Raw genomic sequence first — 18,949 nt, 5'->3', positions numbered from 1 at the left:
AAATTATAATTTGTGAATAAAATAATATAATATTTTCTAATCATTTGTTAATAAAATGTTACAATAATAATTAGAAAAATTTATTATATTATTGAAAAATATTTTATAAAATTTCACTTAGTACCATCTTTTTACCGCTAGATGGTTTTAGTATTCTGTTTTGATATAATATTAAATTTTATTTTTATTTAATGAAATTTTTCAAAGAATTTTATGAATGAAGATCTGAAAATTTTTATAGATAGAATTGTTGAATCATTTGAAAACATAAAAGAAAGATCAGGGAGTTTATATATTAGAACGGAATATCATTCATGTTATCGTTATTTCCCTTGGGTCAGACGGTTCTAGATTTCGATTGAAAAGTCATCGATCAAAGGTATCTTAATTCATACAATGGCCGATGATGTAAAATTTGGAGATATGATCGATCGTTGTTCAGCGTTCGGGGCAATGAGCTGGTTGCACCGAATGCAACACTACATCACTCTATGAAAGTAAAAATGAACAAAATTAAGAATGAAAAAATTAAGATTAAAAAGAAGTATACCACGATTGTTCCGGTCTGTCAAATCGGTTCGTGACAGCTGTCATCTATGAAAATCACGCCTAAAAAAATTGTTTAATATACAACCGCAGATTTACGACGGTTTGCACAGCACTTGTTTTCAATTGAGATATTTTGAACCACAACGAATTACTGTGACGATTGGGGTGGCTTTTAAATGGAAGTTTAATTTTAGGGTGTGCACATTTCTATTCAACTTCACAAATGTATATATTCATTATATCAAGTTAATTAAGTTATATTTTTCCATCTTTCCTTAATTATTGATGAAAATGTACAATGTTTTTTCTTGAAGATTAACGTTTTCACTGTATACGAGAATCAATTTAATTGAAATTAGATCGAAGACATGAGAAAGCAATTGCGAATTAATTTTTGGTTAGAAATTGAATTTAACTCGATGGATCTGTAATTTGAGTTGGACAACAGTTAATCGAGGATTTGATTAATTGTGAAAGGCAAGTCATAGTATGGCACAGATGGTATCGAACGACGTACTCTATGACTTGTCGAATTTTCCGATATTAGAATTTTAGACATTATTCTATGATAAACTTTGCTCGAATTACTCGTTAAAGAGAGAGAGAGAGAGAGAGAGAGAGAGAGAGAGAGAGAGAGAGAGAGAGAGAGAGAGAGAGAGAGAAGAAAAAGAAAAAAAGATAAAAGAAATATAAAAAAAAAGAAAGCAAGATAAAATTGAACTAGGCTATATATAAAATCGAAGGAATGGCATGGTATATATAAAGAAAAACAATTAAAAAGATTTGCAAGAATAAATGTGTCACAGTATAGTATAATAATGCGTATAATAAATAAAATCATAGAGACTGATATTTCTCATTCTAGACCAACCGTCTAGTAATGTGATCGCCAATAAATTCACGCGGATGTGTAGAAATGATGTAAAGTAATCGGCAATAAATTCATATTTCCGATCAGACAGAAGAACGGTACCAACAAATCGTAAAGCAATCGAACACGCGGGCTGGCATATGCGCACGCGTTGCTTCGAACTTAAGTATTCTGAACAATATCAGCCAATTATCGAACGATTGTGTCGCGGCGCCAACTGTCAATGTCGATGGTCAACTAGTCGATCAGAGGAGGGAGTGACCACTGGTCGAATCGATACGCGCGGTCCATCACCCTTCGTTCTGAATTTCGAACCTTTGTTTTTGCAAGAAAGATCATACTGGACAAGAGCGTCTAGTCGATTACGTTCATCCACGAATGCGACTAATTTTATGCGTGTTTGTTTTACACCAAACGTTCGTTGTTTATCCAAGAGATGGACCGACCATCGGACAAATCCACTCGACGATTTCGCGCGCATACATCGATTGAAATTATGAATATAAATATTTGTAGGTTAGATCAAAACGCATAAAAGAAACAAATTTCTTTCTTTCTTAAAATGATTCCTATTAGTTTCGTTTGTTCAGATAGAATGTCTTATCTGAATCGAGGCACAATCCTTTCGAAAAGGCAAACGTAGCAATGTAAAGAAGAAACGTGAATGGTAGGTTACAGTAGGTTCAAACTTGAGACACACGCACGTACGTGGTCAACGAGATTCGCGGCACGCGACTTCACGTGCGCAAGTCGTGTGCAGACCGGAAACAGCAATCAAATATGTACTTTGCTTTCGATTCCGATACCATTCTATCACAAAACGATTCGAAGCATCGCACTCATATTTCTTATAAACACGAGTTAAATTTTTTAATAAATCATACATGTGATGATCTTCGAAATAAATACACGAAGGGGAAAAAAATAAAAAAATTGATATTAAAATTTGAGATTTCGGAAATCAAGAACGAGATCGTTCAATTTTGATAAAAAAAAAAGATTGACGAATCATAATTTAGTTGGATTTGTTCCCATAAACTATCATAGACGGCCACCTCCTCACCGATAATCATGCGATTGCCGCGTGAGAAAGTTCTCTCGTAATCGCACCCTCGTAGTCAACCACCCTCCTCTATAAGTTGGTAAGTTACTAACACACTACAACTAATCGCGAATTCGAGAAACGTATAACGAGAGAAACAATTTTGACTTATAATCGATCTCGCTAATTTTTTCGATAAATTTCAATTTTCTTCAATTCAGTGCCCGTTGTACACATAGACAGATATAACAGGTACAATATATTCGCTCGAAGCAAAAATAGGAAATGTAATCGATGGTGCGATAGTTGCAGATTTCGCGAAATCTTTCATCGACATAGACGAGGGTAGCACAGCGTGCGACCAGCTAAGCGCCACGAGCGTTCCCACGAAAATCGTCCCTTCTGATCACCACTTTCCTCCCCCTTGATGTCTCGCTCTCTTTCGTCCTATATCCCCCTATACCCTTCACGGAACATAGGGTTCGAAATAGAGGGAGAAAAAGAGAGCGGCGGCCGGTTTTCACCTTGCGATCGAGAAGCAGAGAACAGAGAAGTTTCCCCCTCTCAAAGGAGGCGCGGCACACCTTCGTCCCCCACCATTGGACCTACCATTGGGCCGAGGGACGAAACGGGGCACGCGGTCGTGTGTCGTCCCCAAGTCCTCCCGCACACGACATACGTCGGCCGCCACGCGACCAGTGCACACGCCTGTGAGTGGTGCGCGTTTCGCAACACCGTCTAACCTATCGCGAGTCTGTTTCGCGCGCGTAATACACGCGACCGCGAACCTCCTCGGGAAGCCGCGGCACGTGAACGCGATCAACTTCCAACGAACGATAACAGTTACTTATTCTCACGTGATTCCACTCTCCAGTTCTCCACCTTACTTCTTCTTTCCTCTTACGAGTTTCTTTAACGATATATGTCCGTCAATTATGGATCGAAATATTCGAACGTCCGTTTGATCTGCGCTTCTTTTTTTTTTTTTTTTTTTTTTTTACCAACATCTTTTATACTCTTGAAAGTGAAAGTGTGTCGACAATTGTTAAGGAAAGGAAAAATGTGGAGGGTAGTGGTCGCACGATCGGACGAGAATAGCACGTTGCTGTCGTCGGAGATTGGCTCCGGCCCGGTCGCTCCGAATCACATTTCTACCCTCTCTGGGCCACCGTCCGGCCATCATCATCATCACTGGGGCTATCCACCGCCGCCCCATCCATCTTATCAGCCGCAACATTCCGACGTATCGTCACGGCATCATCACGATCCCCGCCTGCCTCACGACCTTAGGCACCCGGCCACCGCCGATCTCAGGCCTCAAGAGATCAGGCACGAGATGCACAGGCCTGACCTAAGACATCAGTCGGCGGCGGAGATGCAGCGGCATCAACCGTCCGAGTTGCACAGGCCGGAAATGGCGAGGCATCATCAGGATTTGATGAGGCCGGACATGGCCACGGAAATTAGATCTAGTCACGAGTTCCCGGATCTCAAGATGGACGTCGCGGATATTAGGAATCAGGAGAGCGGGCAACAGCAGCAACAAGCGTCGCAACAGGGTCAAGCTCATCAACAGAGAAGTCTGAAAAGAACTATGAGCGATTCCGATTGCGACGACGTGTTCTCCGAGGAGAGCGGCAAAGAGCCGTGAGTAAACGTTCAGTATGTTCAACCGAGCAATCAAGGTTTGATTGCTTTTTTTCGTAAGGGAAAAAAAGCAAGCCTTGATCGGAAAAGTAAATTGATCGTAAATATAATATGTTATTTTTCATTGTTCTGTTCTACACAGTTGTAATTCACCGGGAGGCGATTCCTGCCAGCACGCGTCGCGAAAGCGAAGAAGAGGAATGATCGAGAAGAAACGTCGCGATAGAATAAACGCGTCTCTCGGTGAGCTTCGTAGATTAGTACCGGCAGCGGCCAGGGATCCTCATAGCGGGAAATTGGAGAAAGCAGAGATTTTGCAGCTTACCGTCGAACATTTGCGAACGCTTCGAAACAAAGGTGAGTGTTTGTGAAAAGAAGAAAAAAATCTTCGTCAAATTGTATCGAAACTATATGCATCCGAGAAACGCACCATCTTTTCCTAATTATTACCGACGGACACCTGTTGACCGTAGGCACGACGCTTAACAATCGTGCGACTCGAGAAACCATCCGTCTTAAACCGCGAAAACGATTTACGATTCTTTACGCTTTACGAATGATTAATATCGCGATCGATTAATTCGAACGCAAATTCGCAAAAAAGAAAATTATTATTCGCAAAGGCACGCGTGTCTCGCGAGATAAGGGAAGATAAGTAACGGGAAGGGAAGAGGTGAACGAGATATCGTTGGAGAGAAGCAGGTGCTGGAGCCGAATCCGAGCGGAGATCCTGTGGGAAGCGCAGGAAGTCAACGACTCTTCCGAAGTGGTGTTCCCACGATTGGTGGCGAGTTAGTGGTGGGGTGTCCCACCCTTCGTGAAGGAGGGCACCACGGTCGGGGCAGATGTCGAACCCTGTGGGAAACCGACTCTCGTTTTATATCTACGCGCTTACACGCACACACGTCTGAAATATACCTACTCCGCTGCCTATCCATGTTTACCGATCAACAATCGCCTCTCTCTTTAAACATTCTTCTCTCCAAAATTCTATCTCCCTCCTTTCCATGACATAATCATATTTCTATCATCACAATAAATATATATATACACAATCGATGAAACAAATCGTTAATATAAAATCTTTGGATAACATTTCCATTTAAAGATCCGTGTAATATGCTCCTCGTGATCTATACAGGGGTGTAAGCGATTCCCACGCTACCTGTCCTATCCCGTGCAGGGTGACGAATCCGTGGAACCCTACTTGCCAGCTCTCCCTCTTTCCCAGATCTTTCGTTGCAATTAAATGGCGTCACGAATATGAGAAGTCAAATCGATGATAGTTTCGTGTGATAATTTTGCAGGGCCGGAGGGGTACGACAGCACGAAATTGGCGATGGATTATCACGCGGTCGGTTGGGGGGAATGCGCAGCCGAGGTTGGCCGCTACCTGGTCACCATGGAGGGCCTCGACGAGAGAGATCCACTGAGGCTACGATTGCTCTCCCACCTGCAGAGCTTTCACCGTGAGCATCATCCACCGTCGGCGACGGTCCCTCCGCCGGTGACCAGCTTGAGCTCGACCTCGACCAGCACCAACTACGAGACGGGGAGCACGGTTTCCGCTGGGATGCCAGCTGGAACAGGGGCGATGCCACCGCTTCTGGGTGGAAGCGCTCTCGGATGGGGCCAGTATCCGGGCCAATATCCTCAACAGCAACACGGAAAACCTTACAGACCGTGGGGCGCCGAATTGGCCTATTAACTTTCATGACTTTTCTCCATATTTCTTTTCTCAATTCGCGAAAATTTTCATTATCCGTAAGCTTCTTTAGTTTCTCGACGATTCAATGTTAAACTTTCAACGAAACCAATTACTCGTATTGTCGAGGGATAAATATTCTCTACTATTTTCCAACTCGACGAGAATATTTCGAAGATTTTATTACGATATATGATAGAAGAGCGAGTAGTGAATTTAAAAATTATTTATTATTCGACTCGTCGAATTTTTCGAACGAACGAATTATTTTGTACAGTGTGTATATATATATATATGATTATATTATTGTAAATAATAGAAAGTGATCGAGCTCGTACTTTCTCCATATTTCTATTTTTTGTATCCTTTTCTTTTTGTATCGTCGTAACGAATCGCAATTTGATCGTTTAATAAAAATCGATTCGAAAAAGTGCCATTAAACGTATCATTGCGTACGTTTTATATATATATATATATATATATATGTGTGTGTGTGTGTGTGAAAAAAAGCGCTCAGATATTTTTGCAATAAGATTTTGTAATAAAATAGAGATTACGAGAAACGAAACAATCATATTCATTGCATCCAATCTCTTCTCTCTTTACAGCATTTCTTAACGAAATCGATCGTTTCTTATTCGATACTTTGAATAAATTAATCAATACAATTAATAATAAGTATCAATGTTTTCACGCTCGTACTATTTTTATTCTCATTTATTTATCTATCCTCCGCTTTTTCCTCCATAATGTCCGTAATGAGAAATTTTGCCGACCATTCTTATGCAAACGTTTAGTTTTGCAGCTTGCAGAGAATGAGAATGAGAAACAAAATACGCATCCCAGCGTTATTCCTCGAACCAGTTTTGCGACCAGTTAAACCTTTCGTTAGAGAATACATTGGCAAAATGGGAAATTCGCGGGGCTTTTAACGATCGATGGGAACAATTAGCCGTTGCTGGTTTTTACAAATATTTTAAAAAGCTACCTAGGGAACCTAATTATCGTTAGGGAAGAGGAAGAATGGTGCGTGGGCACGTGGCCATTGTTCGAATACCGAGTTCACCTCTTCCAACCCTTTGCAGCCGTGTGTAACAACTCAAAATTCATCCGTTTCCATGGAGAACGTTGTTACTCGTGTATTTTTACGTAGGCACTTTCTTTACCCTTTAAGAAACTTGTTCGATCGTTAGATACTAGGTGACTAAAATCGATCGTAAAAGTACATTATACACACGCAAGAATGTGTATATATATATATATATATATTACCCCTTTGATCGTGACTACTGTAACTGCAACTTGAAATTGAACGGCATATATTATACTTATTTATATACACATAATATAGGTGATGTTATCGCAAACGAAGGGAAACCGAAGTTTATATAACTGTATTACCGACAGAAGTTGCAAGAACATCGATAATCCTCGAGAAAATTATTTTATTTATACGACATTCGCATCCGTTAAAAAGTCACAGCCTCGTCGAACATACGTTACATTAAAAGAATCGTGACTCGTTCATATATCTATGTACATATCGCACATATCGTATAATTATTATATATACATAATATATTCATGTGATTTTTCTATATACATATCGTGTAGAAATCCTATATCCTAAAATCATAGTTTTCGAAAAATATTTTACGAAAAAACCGAATAAAATGATTCGATACAATCAATTTTTTTTAATTATAAAAATTATGCAATTTGAGAACAATATTGTGAGAAAATATATGAGTATAATATTATATTATATACCTTGCATTCGTTGCAATGCACTTTAGCGTATATAGTATGTACTCTGTATTATTTTTAAACAGTGAAATTTTCAAAATTAAATCTATTCTACAACAGTGATATTTCTATGTACATCGTGTGAGAAAATATAATATTTTCACGGAAAATATTTTCAACGACGAATATCTTAATATCTTAAAATCACCTCGATGGTAACAGATTATCGACAGATCATTCGTATATACATACATTCGTGTACACGCATCGATAGTTTTTAAAACAATAGGAAAAGATAAGAAACGTTCTTTCCTTTCTGCACTTTTCCCCTTTTCACCCTTATGATTTAACGATTAAAGTACCAAGTCAAATTGAGATTAAAATAAATAAGTAAGTACTAAGCAAAAAAACTAACTGATACATGAATCATGATATACATATAATCCCTCTTTGAAAAACTGATAGAACTATGTATATCATCCTTTTTTCATGTTTTATATATTCAATATCATAAACGAAAATACCTATATAATAAACTTAATTTAGAATATGTGCATATTTATAATAGTATAATATTTTGAAAAACGCATTAACCTATTACGAAAAAATATAACCTCTTAAACGGTTCGTTGCATTAATCGTTATTTAAAAGAAAGTATCTTATTTACGTTTGATTGAAAAGAATATGGTCCTTTATGATCCTCTCAAAAGAATCTTTATGAAAATATATATATCTCAAAAAATAATTAAACGCATTCGATTATTTTATAAAATGGATCGCGAAACGTCTTCGATGTTTCTCGTCGATCTTTTCACAGTAGATACATACTTTTGAGATGATATCTCGAAGTTATATCGGTATTTAAAAAAAAAATAAAATAAAATAAAATAAAAATAATTATATGGATGAAATATTCATCGTAACATCGTATATGTTAGATCATCATTTCGTTTTCTATGTTTTCGTTACGTTGATTTTCTTCGTATTCGTCGCAATAACAACACATCGAAACGCTGTCTTCAGAATTATCGGCAACATAAGTTGTGAATGTGTCGATACTTTTCGTATCCAGAGATAATAAAGACCATGAAAGAGATTCTGTTTCGTATTCCGGTATAGTCGAGTGCCAAGAACTCAAATTTCGTGACTTTTTTGCCTTGCGACTTTTCGTCGATAATTTCTTGATAGCCTGCAAATTGAAGCAACAGCTTGCGATATACATACACGTACTAGCATATATATATATATATATATATATATATATATATATATATACTTTTTTTAATAAGTGAACGATGAAAAGAGAATCGTTGAATAGTGTAAGTATCAATAAAAAAAATGATTATGGAAAAATATAGCTGTTTTAAAATAAAAGTAATATTTAAAAGTCAAAGTCATTAAACATTTCGAAGCGATTCGATATGCAATAGTGAATATATGTATGTATACATATATTTAGGAAACAAAGCATATGTTCATGCAAGTTAGATATTTGCACGAATCAATGTTTAGAAGGGCAAAATAATAACGAAAAATTTACGTAATCACAATGTAAAAAAAAAAAATACATATTTTTAATGAGCGCATAAAAAAATTTAATGAAGAAAAAAAAATAGTTAAATGAGAAGCGGACTTATCGATGTAATAACTTGATCAAAATTGATATTTAATCAAAATAATAAGAAATAGTGACCAAGTTAACATTATGATATGCGAGGCTAAAGAAATTAGGTCGGCCAATGCGCCAGAAACGTGCGTGCATGCGTGTGTACAATAGAATTGGGAAAAGGATAATTGTCATTGTCTTACCCTAAGTAGTCTCCGACCAGATTTGCTTAATAATTTTCTCAACATATCGATGTTAAGCTCTCGACTATATTTCGATGCTATCCGAATTTTGACAGAAAAATTGAATGCGACGAATGTAAAATTGATTTTTGACCAATGTGAACTCTCACCGTGCCAACGATTCGGTTAGATGCGCACGCCTCGGCGTCACGCGACCAAATACCGCTCCGAGTCAGTATACCGTTCTATTTATCAACTTTGCCCGATCTTATCGTACCACACCGTACAAACTTTTCTATCCCCACTCTAATACACACTATGTATTACTATATATTATTTTCGAATAGAATCGCGTTTATAAGTGTATATACTTATGAAAAGAAAGAAATCAAAAAAAGAGAATCAAGTAACTTATATACTTTCATTAATTCTCTTTTTCTAACAAATACATACATACATTATTTTTTTGGAAATTAAAATATTTCAAAATTTCTTTTGTATATATTTTTATATGAAGAAAAAAAATTTTTTTTTTTTTTCTTATTCGATATACAAAATATCGATAAAAACGCAAATTATATATAAAAAGCGCGTAATATATTTGCAAATTGATCGCAAGATCGATTTCAAATTTACAAAAAATAATTTAATATAAACTTCTATTTTTTAACTTCTAAATTTTTATATTTATATGACAAATTTATATTCGGGATATTTAAGAAGTAATTTTGATATTATAAGAAGTAATCACATTTCGTATTGTTATCAAGATTTTTTTTAAATAAGAAATAAAGAAAATCTGTTACTTACAAATAAGTATGTAAGCGATTGTTCATCATGATAATCGCATAAGCAAGATCCATATAATTAAAATTCGAAAACAATGAATATCAAAATAGAAGTGACAAGAAAGAAAGAGATAGTTAAAGAAGGGAGGTGTTCATTGAAAAGTTGAAGGGTGATCGGCGCGTGGCATGGTCGCGTGTACGCATGCGCATACGCGAAACTAGGAGCAATACGTAGTACTATATATGCACGTGCGCGACGTAACGCGTGTGAGCGAAGTTGTTCTCACGCAGCGACACGCGTCCACCATCTCCCTAATGCGTGCGCCACGTGCCATCTCGATGCACTTACGGAAAACTCATAATTGTCATAACATTCGAACTAAGCTCGCTTAAAAGAACGCCAATACCGGCTACTCGATACTTGCAAAAGTACCCTTCTTTTTCTTTTTTTGAGATAAATGGCTACTTTCTTTATCCATAACTTCGTAATATCATTCTATCTATGATATTTGCGTTTACTATTTTCAATCGTCAAACGAAAATTTTTTCGATTATAAAGCATCGATTTTCAAATGCTATTCTGCGAAAAAATAAGGAAATAAAATATTAAAAAATTTAAAATCATTCAGATATCAAACAAAGATAAACATACAATAATTATAAGATTATATCATGTGTTATATATTTGACATCATCGTTTCAACTGATGATATTATATCAAGATTGTTTGATCGAAACTAAACATTTGTAAAAAAAAAAAAAAAAATAAATAAAAACAATTCTTCGGAAAAAACTTTTATATTTTATATTTTCTTGAAAGAAAACAAAGAAAGAGAGACTAGTGATTTTGATTAAATAAGAAAGAGCGTAATAATTTTTGAGGGAAACAATTGCCGATAGCGATAGAGTAACGAGCGACGCGTGCCATGTCACGTGTCCTACAAAGCGCACGCTCAAACATTATATTACACATAGTATATAGGAGGTGGTGCGCGTAAAATAAGTCTCGACTAATTGCGTCGACTGTTCCATTAGAGATTAAACTTCAAACGAGGTTTGGTCAGATTCGTTCGGTTAATTAAGACGGCTCACCCAAGTATAACTCTACTTTTCATGCTTTTCATAGAAAAAGAAAAATAACATCGAATATCCCATAATCGCCACATCATGCCGAAAATCACGAATGTGTCTATTGTCTGCCCACTTTGTAATCGATTTAACAAAGTATCTACATTATCCAAACAAATGCGCAAAATAAACGTGCATTATTTCCCAACAAAAATGGAAATTTGTTCGTTCTTCTAATAAGGATCAAACATTGCAATAGTGGTTATTTATTTTAATCCGCCATATAAATTAAAGAGATAATCGGAAATTTTATTATATTTATTAATAATATTTAAAATTGTTCTTTTCACAGCGCCATATATTGCTTAAGTATTCCATTGTATCAATCTGATTTTTTAAAAATTATACATCAAACATTTTTAACGATAATCTTTTTTTTTTATGTCAATCATTCGATTTTAACTTGCATATGATTTTAATCTTCCATAATATTGTTTGATTATAAGAAATGTAATAATTCGATATAAAATTTTCAAGCTAAAAAAAAAAAATAAAAGATTCAAGTTATAAAAATAAACAATATACATACTTTTATTCGGATAGCTTCACAAAAATTATTTACATAGAAAAATTTAATGGGGGAAAAAAATTACTTCGAATAAATTCAATAACTTCGTATAAATATAAATAACATTTTGATTCTTACTTCGTACATTTTTTTTTAAACATAAAAATAACTTATTTATCATATTCCACAGTATGTACACTTCGATGTAAATCATAATAATAAAAAATTTCACATATTTTTTATGAAATATAAAAATACTTATGATATGTATATCAACAAGTAATAAAATTTTAAGAGTCGAGAAGAGGTTCGTTTAACTTGTCCGCATCATATGGTATATTTCTCTTGTTGCCCGGTAATAACATTGGCACTATTTTAACACGAAGTTCATACAGAAAGAAATCCTGGCAAAAATGATAAAAATCGTTCCTGGTAGAAATAATACCGAGACGTGCCATTTCTTTCATTAGGGCAAACAATTCGTCTTCATAATCCAAGTACGATTTACACTTCATAATAAACTTCGTTACGTTCGATAATTGGTGTATAAATTTTTCGGAGGCCAATCTTGTTTCCAACTTAAATCTCGGTTCCATATGTTTCCATAAATATTTGTAAAGACGATCGGTGATCCACGGTTGAGGGCGAGGTAGTCGGGGTGGTTTATATTTCTGCCCATTCACCAAGAAAGCTCTATGAATTTGTTTCGTTGAATGATCTTGCGTTTTTAATGTTTGCAACTTTTTGTCTCTTCCAAATTCTTTTTTTCTTCCTTGGAAAAATGATTTTTTTTCAGGTTTCACCTTATTCGTTTCCATGCTAGCCATTTCCTTTTCTTTCACCTTTTCTAATTCTCGCCTTATCTCTTCTACTTTTTCTTTATCGCAAAGAATCTGCGATGCCGGCAGTGCATCATTCGGTGTCAAAAAGTTTCTAATACTCCTTTGTCCCTTTGAAACATTGTTATCTTTGTCAATACGAGATCGAATCACCGATGACATAAAATTTTTAGTTTTACTCGCTACTTTATTATTTTCTCCAACTTTTTGCTTCTTATTATCAGACAAAAATGATTTGTTTGCAATGGATCCTCGTTTTGTTGATTTGTTCTCAATTTCTTTCGATTCGGAAGTAGTAGATAAGTTTGATTCATTAAAAATTTTGCTTTGTCTCTTTAAATACGTATCCACCCGTTTATTTTGCAATTTGCCCAAGCGATTGTTTTCCTGTTCTTTTGAAATATTTCTATCTTCAATGTGCTTTTTAATCATTGATGGCATTAAATTTTCAGATTTATCTGATTCTTCGTTACGATTTTTCTCAATTGTTTGTTTCTCATTATCAGAAAAGGATGATATGTTTGCAATAGATGTTTTTTTTGTCGATTTATTTTCATCTGATTCAATTTCAAAACTAGAAGATAAATCTGACTCGTCGAAAATTTTGTTTTGTATTTTCAAATACGTATCCACCGATTTTTGTAATTTGTTCGAGCTTTCTTGTTTTTTTGAAATATTATTATCTTCGATATGCGTTCCGATCACCGATGATATTAAATCTGTAGATTTATTTAATGCTTCGTCATGATTTTTCCCAATTTTTTGTTTCTTATTATCAAGTAAGAATGACGCGTTTGCAGTTGCCATTTTCACTGATTTCTTTTCAATTTCTTCTAATTCAATTTCAGAAGTATTAGATAAATCTAATTCATCAAAAATTTTGCTTTGTCTCTTCGAATATGTATCCATTGATTCTTTTTGCAATTTGTTCGAATTTCTCTGTTCATTTGAAATATTTTTACTATTTCTTCCGATTATCGATGACGTTAAATCTTCAGATTTATTTGACGCTTCGTTTTGATGATTTTTCTCGATTTCTATATTAATTTCAGAAGTGGATAAATCTGATTGCTTGTAATTTTCATCGAAACTTTCGTTTTGTTTTTTCAAATACTTTAGCACCGATTTTTTTTGCGATTTGTTTGTATTATTACTTTTCGTCATATCTTCCCTATCTTCAATTACGTTTTCTCCGATTTTATCCACTTCTATTCTATTTAAAGTCTTAGAAATTTGTTGCGTTGTATTTTTAACTTCTTCTTGTTCAATTCTACTCACAGACGGAGAAATTGAAGGATCTTGCAATTTATGTAAACGACTACTTCTTCGTAAACTTTTATTTTCAGATGAATCAATTTTTGTCGCTTTTTTCACTAAAGATAATTGCTTTCTTATATTATTCAAATTCTTGTTTTTCGCAATATCTTCGATTTCTTTTTCTGAATCATGTAAATTCTTAGGAATATCTTCTATATTTTTGGTTTTAGATTTATCGATAGATTGTTTCGATTGTATGAATTTCGGTGATATATTAAAAACATTTATATTATCGTCTTCATCCGACACTCTTAAACGAAAATCTGTTAATTCGTTTTCTTGCTTATTTACAATTGGTTTATTTTTGTCTTGTATAGATGAATATAAATTTTCTTCTTCCGATTGATGTAATGAATGTTGATGTAATGTGGATGATGTTGATGTATCGTCATTTTTCTGAAATATATCTTGAAAAAGATTCTTTTTTTGATTTTTTCTTAATTTTTTTAAAAATTTGGATTTTGATTTACGAACATTAGAAAGATCATGATTTGTATCTGATGTATTATTCGATGTAATTGATTTATCAGTTGTTGCTTCAGAAATTTCTGATGAATTCAATATATGTTCTGCATCATTAGCTACTGTGCTTTCACATATTTTATTAGTGGTTTCTTGCTTTTCAAGTATATTTTCAAATAGATTTTCCTTTACATTCTTATAATGACGTGTCAATAATTTAGATTTTGGTTTCAGTATTTCAGAAGTTGTATCACTATTGTTACTTTCTTTATTATTATTATTATTATGTATAGATGAACTACTACCTTCAAGTATTGTACTCTGTGCCTTTGGTATTGGGAAATGGGAAGAATTGTATTCGTTATTAAATGAAAATGAAATTTGATTTTGTAGTATTTCATTAGACTCTGAAATTTCACTCATTACAGGAACTAAATGTTCAGTTGTGGATATTTGTGCTCGATCTTCATTATCAGAAGATATTTTTGAAGATTTTTTTTTCAATGATTTTGGTGTTTCTGATTGATTTTGTTTTAATACATTAACAAATATATTTTTATTTTGATTTTTGTTATTTTTCTTAAAAATATTAGGCTTCATCTTTAAAACATTATTAGTGTTTAGACTGTCACTCAAATTACTTACTTGCATTTCATTTGATTGTTCAGCATTAAGATCTATTTTATTACTCAATGCAGATTTGTTTATTGAACTTTCTTTTCCAGGTTTTTGTGTAAATTCAGATGTAGTTATGGAATTATTTAAAGCATGTAAAAAAATATTATCTTTGCTTTTCCTTATTTTTGAACGTAAAAAATACTTTCTTTTTACAATTTTTGATTCTTCTTCAGATTCAGATGTTAATACATTGTTAATTGACTCTAATAAAATATAAAATATATAATTAATTATATAATTATCATAATCATTTTATAATATGTATATATATATTTCATATTATTAACTATATTATCTCATATATACATACCTTTAGTTATAATATTTTCATTCACTTTTGAGGAATTTGATATATTTGTAACTTCAAGTGCTTTCCACCATCCATCTGTAGCCTGACTTGTTTTTATTTGAGAATTAGAATCTAATTGACAACTTGTTTGATTTAATATATTCGAAGCTGTGGAAGGTCGGATTATTGTATTATCTTCCAAATTTTTCCACCAATCAGCAGTAGTATATTCTAAAATATAAGCACTATAATGTATATTTAATCTACAATACTTAACCAACAGAAAGCTGTCAAACAAATATGAACGAACCATCACTGGAAATATCAGAATTAGAATTTAAAATTGCAGAACTATATCTGGATGAACGCCTATTTAAACTCTTTCTTTTAGCCATTTTTAATAAATTTTAAATATTGTTTCAATTTTTTCTAAAAATTATCATTTTTCGTATTACGATAACTAGATACAGTTTTAGGTTAAGTTTTAGTTTTAAGAATAAAAAATTTGTAAGATATTTTAATATCTTCTGATAATATTTAACGAATAAAATTCAAAAATAATAATTTTAACTTCAAAAATTTATGTGACAAAAAATATGTATTTTATGAGGAATTACTTTGATCACTATAATGATTCTTTTTACAATTCACAATCATCTACATATCTATCCAATAAAAGAGCTCAACGAATGAAGGAAAGACATAGGATAAAAACTATGAGAATCAGCGCCATTTCTAGAATACTACAAGTGAAATATATACAAAAAAAAAATAGTATATAATAGAAAAAGGATAGAGCTACAATAGCAATTGACTGTCAATGCCATCTTTTAATATTCAAATTAAAAAAAGCATTCAAAAGAGATGGCGTTAATGATCAATTCTTATTATTTTCTGTCTTTTTTCTAATATTTGTTTTTTATATATTTTATATATATTTCATTTACAGCACTTTGAAAATGATACTAATTTCCAAATTTTTACCTGGTATCTATTTTTTTTCCTTGTTTATTTATACTTGTGTAAAATTTATGCACTTGAAGGAAACGGTTTCAATATCTAATTAACTTTATTATTTTCTTTTCTCTAATGATCTATGATAAAAAATTTAACAAAATCTCTTTAATCCAAATTTTATATTACACAAGATATATATATTTTATATATAAATTAACTATATAACTGCATAATATATAATATAATGGATTTCTATTGAATAAAATATATTCATAAAATAATTTTAACTAGCTTTATATAATAAAAAATTGTTACATATTACATTATAATATTTTATTGTAATATTTTAAATATTTTCATTTTTTAAAGTTGATGAGTTAATGCAAATAAGAAACATGCTACAATAACATTAAATCATATTTTAAAATAATATTAAAATAATAACAATTTTCATAAATATTCATATCAGAAATCCTATTTATAATACATAGATAAATGAAATAGGTACTTGTAATCAGCCTTAAATAAATCTCTTACTTTATTGAATATTTATTTTACTTTTGCAGATGAACGAGATCTAAGATTTTTTTTAGTTGCTTGATCAACTTCTGGTAAATCATCATCTTCAGACATCATAGATTTTTTTCCTAAAAATAAAACTTAATGTATTTTTCAAACTAAATATACTTCAAACTAAATGTATAATAAAAAATTTCTTAGATTCTGCTTACCTTCTTTTTTCTTTGATTTTTGTTTTGATTTCACTGTTGTTTGTACAGGAACTACATTTTCTCGAGCGCGCTTAAGTTGTTTCGAAATAAATATATAAGATAAATAAATTTGGAAAATAACAATATAGCTTAAAGCTGTGAATCGTATAATGGGAATATTAAAATTTCCAACAGCATAATCAAATACACTTTCCATTTGACCTAAACCATAAAGAAACACTAACATTGCAATAGTTAGTGTTGCGACGCGTACAAAAATGTATGTTGAATTTGCAACAAGAAATGCCACTAAAAATAATTCCATCATTTTATTTAAAAAATAGATGCAAATATAATTATAAAATTATAATATTTACTGTGATCATACTTACTTTTTGTTATCTTTTCTTTTTTGCCCACAAAATGAATAAGCCTAGCTCCGTGAAGCATAGCATCTCCTATATAATGTGGAACTAATAGTAAGATACCTACTTGCTGGAAACTATTTAAATAAATAAATATTAAAATATAATATAATTAATAAAACATTATATAATATATCACATATATAAGAATTATATCATACTTAAAGATATAAGCTGCAAGAATGGAAAGGAATCCAATAGTTGCTTGTACAATTCGAGGTGGTATATCTTCCTTCTTCACTCTTTGAAAGTATAATTCAGGATAACAGTGCAACCAATAAGCAAGTTGTCCAATAAAGAACAATTTTGAGGAAAAAGATAATGGTATTGGATATTCCTTCCATAATGAAATAATATTTAATAACAAGTTTTCTCTGAAAAGATATATTTTTTACATAAAATTAAAATTTATATTAAATTTTAATTATATAAAAAATAATAATATATTTAATGCAATAAATGTTCTACCTGATAATTATGTCTATACCCCATATAACAGATAATATATAAAATAAGACAAGTTGACTGGATTCATTAAATTTAGCAAGTTTTACTTTGCTAAGATGTAAACGCTTTGAAACTTTCTGAAATAAAATATAAATATTATTTTTTTATAAATATTAAAAATAACAAACTTATAGAAATCAATGTAACTTACATCAAAGATATAATCTTGAAATACAGCATGCATTACAATGGTTATTAAAAAGGAAAAAAAGACAGCACATGCATCTTTCCAACCAGTAGTATATTTCATTGGCATAGTTGGATCTTCAACATCTGAAGTTATATTGTGATGAATAGCAATAAATGTATATGCCCATGGTGATGTTGCCTAAATAATTAAAGATAAAGATAAGATAAATGAATCAAGTTAAGATAATTAATAATAATAAGAACATTAATAAATTAACATAATTTAAATTTCATTTAAGTTTACTCAATTAGCTAAAGTTAATTTAATACCTATTTATTAACAAATATCAGTAATAATAAATAACATATGGTCATCATACGAATAATTAAAATTAATATTACATATAAATTTATCGTTAAATATTGATCAAATATAATAATGTAAAACGAAAAGAAATCATCAAATCAATATGAAAAATGTCATTGAAATTAATACCAACCTGTATCATTAGACCCGTTACGAAAATCATAGCCACGCAAGAAACAATATCTCCATGATTTTGAATAATGAATTCATGACTGAATATAGGAGGATTTTTATTTGAATTTTTGCGACCTTTTATTGCAACCATCTTTTGCAATATAAACTTTTTTCTGGTTACACACTGTCAATATTTCTATATAATAACGAGTCACAGCACTGCCGTCAAATAATTAAATATGTAGCATGTACTCAATTGCCAATAACCTACACATATACATACCTGTTGAAAAGCAATACATTAAACATAAGCCAACATCGAACAATGTGGCGCTTTCGGTCTTCATTTGTTGGCACTACGTAAATCAAAATAATATCGAAT

General features: G+C 32.2%; 4 protein-coding genes and 1 long non-coding RNA gene across 6 annotated transcripts; 2 read left to right on the top strand and 3 right to left on the bottom strand.

The window, feature by feature from the left end:
* Nucleotides 1-149: 149 nt before the first annotated feature.
* LOC147656189 (uncharacterized) lies at nt 150-1,510 on the top strand. The gene is made up of 2 exons (XR_015294883.1): nt 150-774; nt 864-1,510. It is a non-coding gene; the product is annotated as an uncharacterized LOC147656189 (long non-coding RNA).
* A 1,933-nt stretch (nt 1,511-3,443) lies between these two features.
* Nucleotides 3,444-5,954, top strand: Hey (Hairy/E(spl)-related with YRPW motif). The gene is made up of 3 exons (XM_003692761.3): nt 3,444-4,109; nt 4,252-4,466; nt 5,417-5,954. The coding sequence occupies exons 1-3, from the start codon at nt 3,523-3,525 to the stop codon at nt 5,815-5,817; spliced, it is 1,203 nt and encodes a 400-aa protein (XP_003692809.2). The 5' UTR covers nt 3,444-3,522; the 3' UTR covers nt 5,818-5,954.
* A 1,285-nt stretch (nt 5,955-7,239) lies between these two features.
* Nucleotides 7,240-9,573, bottom strand: LOC100869298 (uncharacterized). The gene is made up of 2 exons (XM_003692759.4): nt 9,371-9,573; nt 7,240-8,750 (listed from the first exon to the last, which is right to left on the bottom strand). The coding sequence occupies exons 1-2, from the start codon at nt 9,413-9,415 to the stop codon at nt 8,496-8,498; spliced, it is 300 nt and encodes a 99-aa protein (XP_003692807.1). The 5' UTR covers nt 9,416-9,573; the 3' UTR covers nt 7,240-8,495.
* A 2,310-nt stretch (nt 9,574-11,883) lies between these two features.
* On the bottom strand, nt 11,884-16,097 carry LOC105735141 (uncharacterized). Of its 2 annotated transcripts, XM_086916413.1 has the most exons (4): nt 15,976-16,097; nt 15,669-15,787; nt 15,380-15,589; nt 11,884-15,272 (listed from the first exon to the last, which is right to left on the bottom strand). In XM_086916413.1, the coding sequence occupies exons 2-4, from the start codon at nt 15,751-15,753 to the stop codon at nt 12,064-12,066; spliced, it is 3,504 nt and encodes a 1,167-aa protein (XP_086772539.1). In that variant the 5' UTR covers nt 15,754-15,787; nt 15,976-16,097; the 3' UTR covers nt 11,884-12,063. The 2 variants fall into 2 exon arrangements, with proteins under 2 accessions (XP_086772539.1, XP_012340575.2); XM_012485121.3 differs by having other exon boundaries at nt 15,669-16,091.
* Nucleotides 16,098-16,593: 496 nt separating this feature from the next.
* Nucleotides 16,594-18,927, bottom strand: TRAM (translocating chain-associated membrane protein 1). Its single transcript, XM_003692758.4, has 7 exons — nt 18,587-18,927; nt 18,109-18,285; nt 17,919-18,034; nt 17,612-17,824; nt 17,418-17,527; nt 17,047-17,334; nt 16,594-16,962 (listed from the first exon to the last, which is right to left on the bottom strand). The coding sequence occupies exons 1-7, from the start codon at nt 18,716-18,718 to the stop codon at nt 16,865-16,867; spliced, it is 1,134 nt and encodes a 377-aa protein (XP_003692806.1). The 5' UTR covers nt 18,719-18,927; the 3' UTR covers nt 16,594-16,864.
* Nucleotides 18,928-18,949: the final 22 nt, after the last annotated feature.

This window comes from Apis florea, unplaced genomic scaffold (assembly GCF_048593485.1).
Source record: "Apis florea isolate Af1SG1 unplaced genomic scaffold, ASM4859348v1 contig_3802_pilon, whole genome shotgun sequence".
Taxonomy (NCBI): domain Eukaryota; kingdom Metazoa; phylum Arthropoda; class Insecta; order Hymenoptera; family Apidae; genus Apis; species Apis florea.
The sequence above is the reverse complement of the archived record's forward strand: the minus strand, read 5'-3'. Positions and strand labels throughout refer to the sequence as shown.